Consider the following 13,847-nt stretch of genomic DNA (forward strand, 5'->3'; position numbering starts at 1 on the left):
CTCCCAGCTGGCACAGTCTGCAGCTGCACTGTTCATCAATTGGACAGAAGTCCCCACCCCGTTAGATGCTCATCGGCCCTAGCTGACTCAGGTGCTGCGAGCTCCCAGTGCCGCATGGCGGCAGCTCCCGCGCTGCGCGGCCACAGCGGCCGCCCAGTGTCGTAAAATGCCAATCAATTTTTTTTTAAAAGTGAATTCCCACAACCAGACCACCTATTGTTAAATCAGTAAACACAGTATAACACTACCTGTTTGAGCTGGTTCGTGGTCACCGCGGCTATGACCTGCTGAACAACCTCTGCAGCACAGACTGGCACAGAAGGGCTGGAGAGAGAGAGAGAGAGAGAGAAGCACAGATTAATTAAAGAACAAAACACTTCACCTGAAAATTCCTCCAAATGAAGTAGTGTGGCGACGGTGAAATCATTTCTACGTCACTCAGTACCCAACATAAAAATTTCATGTATTTTCCACCCAGCTTTAGGGAAGAAAGTCTGTAACAGCTGCAAAATAAAATGGTAGTGTAGGTACACAAGATGGTCAACCAGGACGTTTGAAGGTTCAATAATGGACTCATTAGGTGCCAGCTGTGGCTCAGTGGTACCATCCTCACTTCAGGTCAGAAATCCCACTCCAGGGACTTGAGCCCATAGTCCAAGCTGACACTCCCAATGCAATACCGAGGGAGTGCTGCACTGTTGGAGGTGCCGTCTTTCAGATGAGGCACCAACTTGCATTTCCTCCTTCGTCAGGTGAGTGCCAATGGTGGAGCGATGAAAATCAGGAATGCACAAGAGGCCAGAATTGGAGAAGCACAGAGATCTGAGGGCTGTAGGGCTGGACGAGGTTACAGAGATAGGGAGGGGTGAGGCTCTGGAGAGATCTGACAAAGGAGGAAAGCTCCGAAAGCTTGTGATTTCAAATAAAGCTGTTGGACTATAACCTGGTGTTGTACAACTCCTTACATTGGTTTTAAGGAGCATCTTAATGGAGGAGAGAGGCGGTGGCAGAGAGGTTCAGGGAGGGAATTACAGAGCTTAAGGCCGAGGCAGTTGAAAGCATGGCCGCTAATGGTGGAGCGATTAAAATCAGGGATGGACAAGAGGCCCGAATTGGAGGAGCGCAGAGATCTCGGCGGGTTGTAGGGCTGGAGGAGGTTACAGAGATAGGGAAGGGTGAGGCCATTGCCAGACTGGGAGCCAATATAGGTCAGCGAGCACAGGAGGTGATGGGTGAACAGGGCTTGGTGGACGTTAAACCGAGGCCCCATTTGCTCCCTCCGATGGACGTAAACACAACGGCACTACCTGTGAAGGACACGAGAAGCTGGCACGATGTGCTGAGTAAAACTTTAAGAAAATTCTGACAAAATAAAACACACGTAGAAATACAGCGTTGTCATAAACCGCAACCAACAGACTTTGTTGAATGGTGGTTCAGAGTGATGGCTTCCTGCTATTTGGGATTTCAGTTGGTAGCACTCTCACTTCACGTCAGAACTGCCTGGGTTCAATAACACCTCTAGAGCTAGAGCACATAGGCTAGGCTGACACTCCAGTGAAGTACTGAGGGTGCCCTGCATTGTAGACATGCTGTCCCTTGGATGAGACATTAAACAGAGGCTCTGGTGGGTTCAGATGTAAAAATCCCACGGCACTATTCGAAAGGCAAGGAGTTCTTCCAGTGTCCTGTCCAACAAGCCTCTCTCAACCAATAATTTGCATTTATATAGCGTCTTTAACGTAGTAAAACGTCCCAAGGCGCTTCACAGGAATGTTATCAAACAAAATTTGACACCGAGCCACATAAGGGGATATTAGGACAGGTGACGAAAAGCTTGATCAAAGAGGTAGGTTTTAAGGAGCGTCTTAAAAGGAGGAGAGGCAGAGAGATTTAGAGAAGGAATTAAGGCTTAGGGCCTAGGCAGCTGAAGGCACAACCGCCAATGGTGGAGTGATGAAAATCAGGGATGCACAAGAGGCCAGAATTGGAGAAGCGCAGAGATCTCGGGGGGGTTGTAGGGCTGGAGGAGGTTACAGAGATAGGGAGGGGCGAGGCCCTGGAGGTATCTGAACAGAAGGTTGAGAATTTTAAAATCGAGGCATTGCCGGATGGGGACCAATACCAAAAGCAGATTAACCAGGTCTTTCCTATTTGCGGAATCGATGTTGTGCGCACATTGTCTGTTGTTTGGAACGACTAACAACATTCATCGCACGTGTGCGCAAGTCGCTTGTTGAGTTTCTGAAAAACGTGATTAGATCCGAGCTAAAAGCCAGTCTCTCTTCATTATTCTAACCTTGTCATTCATATAACCTCGGCACAGCTTCACACTGTTATACTGCTTTGAAGGCCAAACATTGCTTTTCAATGGTTGGCATCAGGTCTGTTGCTGTAACACTTCATTATTCTTTGTAACTTTCTTCAAAGTATATTCATTGTGTTATTTTTCTCTTTCACGCTTGCCTCCATACAGCCTTAAACCGAGAGAGCGGGGAAGGAACGTACAATGTCTCCTGGTCTTTTGTGTCTCTGCTCTACATTTACTCACGATGAGGCATTGCGTTGGATCCAATGTCCTTCTCAACCAATTCCCAAGATGGATCCAAAATAGATGAACAGGAAAATTAAAAAGGGATATTAGGATTTTTGAAGTTGCTAGAGAGAAGGGCGAGAATGGCCATTGGCCAGAGTACAAGATTGTACAGAGGGTGAAAAAAGTTTCAGGGTACAAAGAGAGATTGGCAAGAGCTCAAGAAGCAAATGCAAAACAACACCGAAAAAGTCTTCCAATATTACAATAGCAAGAAGCTAAAACGCTAGAGGACGTGTATGGAGTTGAACATGAGGATGAACATGAGGATTGTTAACATGCTACATGACAAATTCTTGGAGGCTTTTTACCAAGGAGATCACTAACCATCCAAAGTCAAACACACATGATATGCTCTCTAGGATTTTGATATTAGTCAAACAGGCTCTAGAAGGGATGATGGGGCTGAAACCCAATCAATCCAGAGTCAGATAAACTATACCCTGGTGACTACGTAGAGGCAAGAGAGCAGTTTTGTAAAGCACAGAAAGTCATTTTGAGAGAGTCAGTGAAATCCTGGGACCTCCAACTAATTGGGAACAGGTAAATACAGTCCCTATATTCAAGGGTGACACAGCCACCTGGCAACTATAATCACATCAGCCTTGACCTCAAAAACTGAAAAACTAAAATGAAAGATATCAGGGCACTTTTATTAAAGGAATCTAATAAATGACAAGCAAATTGGCTTTAGAGAGGATAGAGCTTGCATGGCCAACTTGGAAGAAACATCCCCAATTTACAGGGGAAAGGCAATGATAGTGCACACCGACTTCCAAAAAGCCTTTGATAACGTACATAACCTCGGCTGGCAGTTGTGCCACCTTTCAGATGAAGTATTAAACAGAGGACTGCCTTCTCAGGTGGATGTAAAAGATCTTATGGCACTATTGGAAGAGCAGGGGAGTTCTCCCAATGCATGGGTCAATATTCCTCTCAACCAACACCAGATTATATTATAATACAATAGAGATAATACATAGAGAGAGAACACATGTCAAGATAAATAATATAATACATATATAATGAAGAACAGTGACTCCACTTCAAAAGTAATCCACTGATAGCCAGAGGCTGTGATAAGGCACTGGATATATACGTGTTCATTCATCTCTGCGCTCCTCCAATTCTTGCCTCTTGTGCAGCCCCGATTTTGATCGCTCCACCATTGGCGGCCGTGCCTTCAACTCTGGAATTCCCTCCCTAAACCTCTCCTCCTTTAAGATGCTCTTTAAAACCTACCTCTTTGACCAAGCTTTTGGTCACCTGTCCTAAAATCTCCTTCCGTGGCTCGGTGTCAAATTTTGTTTAATGACCCTGTGAAACGTCTTGGGACGTTTTACTATGTTAAAGGTGCAATGCAAGTTGGTATTCATTGTTTGACAATACCAACACTTCATGCTTCTCAGTGGTGAAGTGCACACAAACTGGGTGGGCGACTACACACTGCACACCGATGTTCGATTTGAGATGCCGAGCGAGTGACAGGAGAGGATCAATGCTGATTGCGGATGTCATCCGCTGGCCAACTGGTCAGAAACAGGATTTAAATTATTCAGCAGAGTGCCATTAACTTTTCATTAGATAGAGGCAGAGAACACGGAGCACCATGGCAGCACAAGAGAGGGGACAGAGTCGCACGGTTCACATTTCATCAGTTTGTGGCTCCCTTTGCTTTGCACAAAGATCAGGCCATGACTGGCGCTTCCTACCAAAATTTAATTAACTTTGCTGCGACAGGTAAACCACATGAAGGAAACAAACACCTCCATTTTCTAGGCCCAAACAGCATCAAGATAAAGTGCCAATTGTATCTACTTTTCTTAATCTGAATTTTAATGATGTGTTGTATTATGTTAGCCCGACTGGGAACTAAAACATCAAACTCATTTCATATATTACTAAAAGGTTATTTTCACCCCTCCGTCTGAATTGCAACAGTGATCATAGGAACAGGAGGAGGCCATTCAACCCCTCGAGCCTGTTCCACCATTCCATTAGATCATGGCTGCTCTGTATCTTAACTCAATCCGCGCGCCAGGTCAGAGCGAGGGGGGGGGTCGCGCGCCAGGTCAGAGCGAGGGGAGGGGGGGGTCGCGCGCCAGGTCAGAGCGAGGGGAGGGGGGGGTCGCGCGCCAGGTCAGAGCGAGGGGAGGGGGGGGGTCGCGCGCCAGGTCAGAGCGAGGGGAGGGGGGGGTCGCGCGCCAGGTCAGAGCGAGGGGAGGGGGGGGTCGCGCGCCAGGTCAGAGCGAGGGGCAGATGAGGGGGAGAGTGCAGAGGAGGGAGCTGATGCTGATCGTGATGAAGACGACAGCAAGTCTGAAGCTGCAAATTCAAAGGTCAGCAAGACTCGAGTCCCAGAAATCTGCTTCTCCGAGTAACATGATGTTTCTCCGTTCAGAATTGCTAACGGTGACAGAATATGCTCGGTTTTAAAAGTCATCAGCTCCATCCAAGCCAATCAACTCCAGCAAATGGTGACCGACAGACTCAAAGTTCCAATCTTCTCTTAACACTAATGAAATGCAAGGAAACTTGCCCTGAAGTCAGAACATTGCCCTTGAGAAGGATTAGACGCCCCAAACAATTCTTTTGGTTTTTTTTCCCGGTTTACATAAATTCCAGGTTGAGGGATTCATACCTTCTCCAGATTTCAATTGCTCTGGGCCCGGATACAACCCTGCTTATTGTGGATTTATTTTTTTAAAATAAAGCACACATTCTGGGCTCGCGAGGATTAGCAATAGCAACTGTGCTTTCCCTGCTATTAAACTGCACTGACATCTGCTTCCTAATCCAAACCACTGGGATTCTGCCCTCATGGCTCACACTGACATTCCAAGTTCCGCACCCATGAGGACGGCCTCAACCGGGATCTTGGGTTCATGTCACGCTACACGTAACCCCACCAGCAAAAAGGGGGAAAAATGTATATGTTTTTTAAAATTCTCTCTCTCTCTCTGCCATTTTGAGTTTCTTTCTGCCTGCCTGTGTAATAGACACAATGTATATCGAGTGTACTGGGATGTGCTGTTCTCCGTGACTGGCCTGTTTGAATAACAACGAGACCTTTTGATTGGTGTGATGCTGCCCCAACATAGTATAAGATATGCGATTTGAGAACCTTTTCATTCATTCATCTGACGAAGGGGATAATCTCCGAAAGCTTGTGATTTTAAAATAAATTTGCTGGACTATAACCTGGTGTTGTAAGATTCCTTACATTTGTCCACCCCAGTCCATCACCGGCATCTCCACATCACTGACATTCCACAGAGAGATGCGCTGTCTGACACACGTTACGTTACATTAAATCAATTCTGCAGTGCCAGAGTGACTGGAAGGACATGGGTACAGAAGGAGGACCACAAAATTAACATTTACCAAAATCACTTTTCAACAGAATCATTGATTTATTTATAAGATATCCCTCTTGTACTGTAGGCTGCTGATTTCATGTGGTGGAAGGTTTAAAAGTCCAGAACTTGTGGAAAATGTACTTGGTAACATTTCTGCAAGTCAGCATAACATCTCATGGTTCTCGAAGCACAACAACAACATGCATTTATACAGCACCTTCAACGTAGTAAAACTTCCCAAGGCGCTTCACAGGAGCAATAATCAGACAAAATTTGACACCGAGCCACATAGAGATATTAGGACAGGCTTGGTCAAAGAGGTAGGTTTTAAGGATGATTTAAACAGTCAGGTTTATGCAAAGCAAAGTGCATTTAAGAATTGCACAATGAGACACGGGGTGCAGTTAGTGCAGTTTTCTTCGCACCACTGCTAATCGTGTGGTGTAAATCTGGAGTTATGGTGACGCAAGTAAAGGAATTGTATAAGATGCCCAAGAGTGACTTCAAGGTGCTAATTAAATGATGCACAAATAACGTCACTGAATCAGTCAAGTGCTATATAACTGAATCCTCAGAACTGATAACCTTGAAATAACTAGTGCAAAGAACAGCAACAATTTTATCATAAAATGATAACAGCACAGAAGGCTATTTGGCCCATTGTGCCTGCACCGGCTCTTTGAAAGAGCTATCCAATTAGTCCCACTCCACCTGCTCTTTCCCCGTGGTCCTGCAAATTTTTTCCCCCTTCAAGTATTTATCCAATTCCCTTTTGAAAGTTACTATTGAATCTGCTTCGACCACCATTTCAGGCAGCGGGTTCCAGATCATTTGGACTCTAGGGGATTCAAGGGTGATGGGGATCGGGCAGGAAAGTGGAGTTGAGGTTGAAGATCAGCCATGACCTGATTGAATGGCGGAGCAGGCTCGAGGGGCCATCGGGCCGACCCCTGCTCCTATTTCTTACGTTATGTTCATATCAAATCTCACTGCGTAAAAAAAATTCTTCTCATCTCGCCTCTGGTTTTTTTTGCCAATTACTTCAAATCTGTGTCCTCTGGTTATCGACCCTCCTGCTAGTGGAACCTGTATTTTTTGTTTTGTTTCTGATCAGTTTATGTGCTGTTTACATGCTCCATATGTGACATTAACACTAGGCCACCTAATGCAACACCATGGTGTATCAAGTTCAAAGTCGAGGTATAGAAACGGAATATTAATCCTGAAGTTAAAAAAAAGTTTCTAGCAGAAGCCAAGAACTTCTGGTCATGTTCAAATTCTTAATCCAAGCAAGAACAAAATTTCCAACCTGTTAACGGGAGGAAGCGCCATTGTTGATAAATGCCACATTTACGTAGTAGCTATTGCTCAGAGTTTTGGTTCTAGCCAAATGGCACCCTGTTTATGCTCTGCACATCCGTGCTCATCAGACACGAGCAAGGCTCACTGGAAGAGGAAGACCCATTCCACTCTGGAGTCAGGTCAGGCCATAGGAACAGGAGGAGGCCATTCAGCCCCTTGAGCCGACTCCGCCATTCAATTAGATCATGGCTGACCTGTACCTCAATTCCACTTACCCGCTGCAGCTCCATATCCCTGAATACCCGTACCTAACAAAAATTACTCCACTTTACACTACACGATTAGCGTTGGTGCAAAGTGTGACTGCACAAATGCCACACTTATGTAAATGCACGCTTTGTCACAGACTAATGTCTGCTCACGCACTGCAATTAAGGCCCAAGCCCCATTATAACTTGACAGTGTATTAACTATACCCACAATTTAATCCAGGTTTTATTGCACTAATTAGTCCCTTGGCTTCCTGGTTAGGAAATGGGAGCTAAATGAGTTAAGTGTGAGACACAGAGAGGATCCCTCACAACTCCATATCATCACGTGAAGCAGTCAATATTAGAAATAGCATTTTTCCACTCTTCCCAGACTGACCAACAGGAAATGGGCAATTTAAAGTCGGAATAGGTCAGTGCGCAAAAGGGATTGAATAAAACATATTGGTGTACCAATTATTAAACCAGAACAAATCTGCCAAAAATGATCCTCATTTTAAAGCCCAACTCCATTTCTGTATTACCTCGATCAAATATTTAGATTTTAAATTTTAGTTCTCTGTGCCCCCCCTCCCCCCTCCCCTTCACGCACCTCCCTCGTCCCAGAGGACATGCTGACTTGTCTCCTGCCCAGGCTCCAATCTCCCTCGTGTGGAGGGAATGAACGCAAACTCTACTCAGTTGCCCTCCCCACCCCCATGACTTTGGTCAGGACTCGGACTGTGAGAACATCACTCGACAGACCGTGCCACATTGCCCCAGAACGCCAACGCCTGCCGCCATCTTGGAGAGAATAGCTGCATCTTTCCCAAGTGTATTTCCTGTTCATTCTCCACCTGATCCAGAGCAGCAATGGTGCCACCCAGAGGAGAGGCCACAAAGTGCAACACCACCCACAGCAGAACAAGCAAAGCCAATGCGACCGGGGAAATTCCAGATTTTATAATTAAAATCAATAGGGAAAACCACAGATTCGATTCAATTTCACTGAGAGAAAGAACAATTAACTTTTATAGAGTAACAGAGTTCTTTACAGGCACAAAGGCAAGACTGAGAGCTGGCAGCTAGTCTAATATTTGTTTAACGCAACAGTGTCGGTTCCCATTCCAATATCAATAGATAACGAGTTTGAAAATCAATTGTATGTGAGAAAATAGAGGCCAGCCATGAACAATAATTGATTCTAAAGAGGCTCCACAGCAGGAAATAAACATAAAGCAGCACCAAGTTCTGGCTGATGATGGGAAGGAGAAAGTAATTCCACTTTGGAACTGTATGCAAAAGTGCCGCCGTCCGACAAATTAATCTCTGTATTCAGGACTTAATACATAATTAACTCTCAAGTATTATCTAATCAGTGTACAGAATCCCCCACCATGCCCGTGAAGCACCACAGTACACATCTATACAGCCCAAGACAGAGAATTTGGACAACCCTGCAATCAGACACCAGAGTACCGTCTTAGCGAAGGCGCATATCCAGTCAACTGTGGAGCTACCAATCCGCACTGGCAAACGTCAGACTGTACAGAACCTGCTCTTCAATTAGACTAGAAACAAAAATGGAAGGGATCAGCTCCCATTGACAAATGGTGTCCCCAGATTTTTTAATATATGAATGCACTGGATTTGGGAACAGAGGTGAACATATCCATTTGCAGATGATATTAAGCTAGGAAGTAGAATCTACCGGGAATAGGAGAGCCGAAGATTGCAACAGGGAAGAATAACAGGGCCTGCGACTTAACCTAACAGTGAGGGGTAGCATACATTGGAATGAGAGAACGTAAGATGAACAAAAGGATTTAAGGGTCAAGGTGTATACGTCATTGAAAGCTAGTGAAAAGTGATTAAAAAGACTAAAAGGTTCGGGAAGTTCTGCTGACCTTGGAGAAAGTCTAGCGACTATTCACCAGGAGGATAGCTGGGATGAGGCCTGAGTTGTGAGGAGAGATTGGGTAAAGTTGGAGTAAACTCCCTGGAGGTGAAGGGGATAAAGGGTGATTGGTCGTGGGCAAAGAAAAGTGAAGGAAATGGATCGGGAACAACTCTCCCTTCCAGGAGGGGAATCCAGAACAAGAGGGCAGAATCGTAAAATTCAAGCTAAGCCAGTTAAAAACAAATCCAGGGAAAAACTTCACAAAAAAGTGTTGAGAAAGCCACAGATACAAAGCTAAGAGGTGCTAAAAGAGAGATAGTTGGGAAATAAGGAATACGGGGAGAAGTCAGAACTGGGCTTTAAAAGACAGAACTACCATCATAACAAGTTAATTAAAAAGGCTAGAATCACAGAAAGTTACAGCATGGAAGGAGGCCATTCGGCCCATCGAGAGCGTGCCGGCTCCATGCAAGAGCAATCCAGCTAGTCCCAATCCCCCGCCCTATCCCCGTAGCCCTGTAAATTTTTTACTTTCAAGTATTTATCCAGTTCCCTTTTGAAGGCCATGATTGAATCTGCCTCCACCACCCCCTTGGGCAGTGCATTCCAGATCACAACCACTCGCTGTGTAAAGAAGTTTTTCCACATGTCACCTTTGGTTCTTTGGCCAATCACCTTAAATCTATGTCCTCTGGTTTGTGACCCTTCTGCCAATGGGAACAGTTTCTCTATCTACTCTGTCTAGACCCTTCACGATTTTGAATACCTCTATCAAATCTCGTCCCAACCGTGTCTGTTCCAAGGAGAACAACCCCAGCTTCTCCAGTCTATCCACGTAACTAAAGTCCCTCATCCCTGGAATCATTCTCGTAAATCTCTTCTGTACTCTTTCTAAGGCCTTCACATCCTTCCTGAAGTGCGGTGCCCAGAACTGGACACAATACTGCAGTTGTGGCCAAACCAGTGTTTTATAAACGTTCATCATGACTTCCTCACTTCTGTACTCTGTGCCTCTATTTATAAAGCCCAGGATCCCGTATGCTTTTCTAACCGCTTTCTCAACCTGCTCTGCCACCTTCAACAATTTGAGAACATATACCCTCTTGAGATAAAGGCTAATGGAATGTTAGCCTTTATCTCAAGGGGTTTGGAATATAAAAGTTATGTTACAGTTATATAAAGCTGTGGTCAGACCCCATCTGGAATAGTGCTCAGTTCTGAGCACAGGCCCTCAGGAAGGATATAATGGCCTTGGAGGGGGTGCAGCGCAGATTCAGCTGAACAATACCAGGGCTAAAAGGATTAAATTACGAAGACAGTTTGCATACACTAGGCTAGTATTCCCTTGAGTATAGAAGATTAAGGGGTGATCTAACGGAGGTGTTTAAAATGATTAAAGGATTTGATAGGGTGGATAGAGAAACTATTTCCTCTGGTGTTTGGGGAGGGGGGCCGTGTCCAGAACAAGGGGGCATAACCTTAATATTAGAGCTAGGCCGTTCTGGGGTGACACAAATCTGGAACTCTCTGCCCCAAAATGTTGTTCAGGCTGGGGGTCAATTGAAAATTTCAAAACTGAGATTGATAGATTTTTGTTTGCCAAGGGTATTAAGGGTATGGTAACAAGGTGGGTAAAATGGAGTTAATATACAGATCAGTCATGATCTAATTGAATGGTGGAACAAGCTGAATGACCTCCCTCCTGTTCTTATTTTCCCCAAGATCGGCCTCCTTCCATTCCTACAAGCAGCACAATTTAAACCAGGTGATTGAAAAGAGCAGATTCAAACTCAAAGATGGCAATCTCTCCAAGAGGTAAACATTGCGACTCACCTAATGACTGTTGACAGATTCAGAGGCGGGCCTGTATCTTTCAGTCCTTGAACATTGACCACTTGGGGAACGTTCTTTAGTGTGGGTTCTGTGAGGGAAGCACTCGGAGCTAAATTTTAAAAAAAATCAAAATAAATCACCATTTCTCAACAAAATACTCCCCTCCTGCTGCTAACACAACACATTTAAAGTTCATAATAATGTTAGAGAACTTGGTTACACAATGCTCAAGTTATAAAGGTTGTCTATTGTTATAGGACTGCCTGCATCTAAGTGCATAGCAGGTTAAGTCTAATTTACATTTCACATACCACACATGCTGCACACCCTGAACAGCTGCCTTGGATCGCTCACTGACCTACACTGGCTCCCGGTCCAGCAACGCCTCGATTTTAAAATTCTCATCCTTGTTTTCAAATCCGTCCATGGCCACACCCCGCCCTATCTTTAACCTCCTCCAGCCCTCTGACATCTCTGCGTTCCTCCAATTTTGACCTGCGCACCCCCGATTTTAATCACTCCACCATTGGCGGCCGTGCCTTCAGCTGCCTAGGCCCTAAGCTCTGGAATTCCCTCCCAAAACCTCTCCACCTCACTCTCCTCCATTAAGACGCTCCTTAAAACATACCTCTCAACAGTCCGAATATCTCCTTATGTGGCTCGGTGTCAGATTTTGTGTGATTACGCTCCTGTGAAGCGTCTTTGGATGTTTTACTACATTAAAGGCGCTATATAAATCGAAGTTGTTGATTGCGTGTTACAAGGAGGTTACAAATCAGAGGATTTTAAAACTCACATTCTGTCTTAGGACACTTTCCAAAGCCCTCAATTGTCAAACAGCTTTGGAACAAACCATCTCCAGGTCGACAAATGCCACAGCGACCCTTCATATTTAGTGTAAGATGGACCTTCATCAGAGGCCAAAATCCTGCACTGTCAACAGTTGTTGGTAGAATTGCGTATTTCAGGCAATTGGCAGCGTAGTGTGATCACCAAACACCAGCGTCAACACGTAAACTAGTCCAAGGTCTTAGATATTGGTTATCTCCCCGTCCCGCGTGTATTAACTGAAGACCACTAGTGCATTCCTGTAGCTCAGGGGCGGCCCAGCTTTTTGCCTTTGTGGCCACTTGGGTAGAGACATGGATCCTCCAGGGACCACACACAAAGTTCAAATCCCATTAATTTGCAAAGATAACAGGCCTTGATGTTCCGGTTTTGGATTTAATTAATGAGGAAATACCAAGAACACCACCTTGCAAAACCTCAGGGTCCCTCAAAATTTCAGACAGGACAAACCCAATGAGTAAGAGACAGAACAGAGTTTCTCTGAGGTTCATAGGTCAGATTGCCAAGTTCCGCAGGGTCACGACTTGACCTCCCCTGCCCCACAGCCAGTTGTCAAGCACATGAAAAAAGAACTTGCATTTCCATAGGGTCTTTCACGATCTCAGGGTGCCCCAAAGCAATTTACAGCCAATTAAGTTCTTTCTTTTTTGAAGTGTAGTCACTGTTGTAATGTAGGAAACACGGCAGCCAATTTGCACACAGCAAAGTCCCCACAAACAGCAACATGATAATGACCAGATAATCTGTATCAGTGAGGTTGGTTGAGGGATAAATATTGACCAGGACAGCGGGGAGAACACCCCTGCTCTTCTTCAAAATAGCGCTGTTGGATCTTTCTTGTCCACCTGAGGGGAGACAGGGCCTCGGTTTAACATCTCATCCGAAAGACGGCACCTCCGTCAATGCAGCACATATTTCAGGTGCGAATCTGGAGCACTGTATCCATGATTATTTGATTTTTTTTTTGAATGAATTAAATGATTTATCTCCAAACCGAGGTGCGTATCGGCTGAGACCAACCACCGCCCCCCCTCCTCCTTCCGTGCCAGTTACGATGAGTAGTTTGGTTACCTGACGTTTGATTGGTCATCTGTCTCCGGAAAGCTGCTTGGGCAGCTGCTTGGGCAGCAGGGACGCTGGTGGTTGGCTTCTCGGCAGCTGGTGCTCCATGCTTCACCGTTTTACCCGTTGACTTTGGAACTGATGGGAATTGGCGGGCAGGGGGTCAGAAAGGGGAGGAAAAAAATAATTTTGAGAAGCCATCTCCGTAAAGTTATGAAATTCCCTAACACAACAACAACTTGCATTTATATAGCGCCTTTAAAGTAGTGAAACGTCCCAAGGCGCTTCACAGGACCGATTATCAGACAAAATTTGACATCGAGCCACATAAGGAGATACTAGGATAGGTGGCCATAAGCTTGGTCAAAGAGGTAGGTTTTAAGGAGCGTCTTAAAGGAGGAGAGAGAAGGGGCCGCCAACGAAGGGGCGAAGGAAATCAGGGATGCACAAGAGGCCAAAATTGGAGGAACACAGAGATCTCAGAGGGTTGTAGGGCTGGAGGAGGTGACAGAAATAGGGAGGGATTTGAAAACAAGGATGAGAATTTTAAAAACGGAGACGTTGCCAGGCCGGGAGCCAGTTCGGGTCAGCGAGCACAGGGGGTGATGGGTGAACGGGACTTGGTGCGAGTCAGGATACAAGCAGCAGAGTTTTGGATGAGCTGAAGTTTACAGAGGGTGGAAGATGGGAGGCCGGCCAGG

The 13,847-nt window shown here is 45.4% G+C and overlaps 1 protein-coding gene across 2 annotated transcripts in view; it reads right to left on the reverse strand.

Moving 5' to 3' along the window:
• nup214 (nucleoporin 214) overlaps window positions 1–13,847 on the reverse strand; it is a 126,655-nt gene that overhangs the window by 49,927 nt on the left and 62,881 nt on the right. The window contains exons 23-25 of one of the 2 annotated variants that reach the window (XM_067969929.1): window positions 13,156–13,284; window positions 11,236–11,344; window positions 249–324 (exon numbers count right to left, since the gene is read on the reverse strand). In XM_067969929.1, coding sequence (XP_067826030.1) covers window positions 249–324; window positions 11,236–11,344; window positions 13,156–13,284 — 314 coding nt within the window. The remainder of the gene's footprint in view (window positions 1–248; window positions 325–11,235; window positions 11,345–13,155; window positions 13,285–13,847) is intronic. The other variant, XM_067969930.1, reaches the window with a different exon arrangement.

This window comes from Heptranchias perlo, chromosome 31 (assembly GCF_035084215.1).
Source record: "Heptranchias perlo isolate sHepPer1 chromosome 31, sHepPer1.hap1, whole genome shotgun sequence".
NCBI lineage: Eukaryota > Metazoa > Chordata > Chondrichthyes > Hexanchiformes > Hexanchidae > Heptranchias > Heptranchias perlo.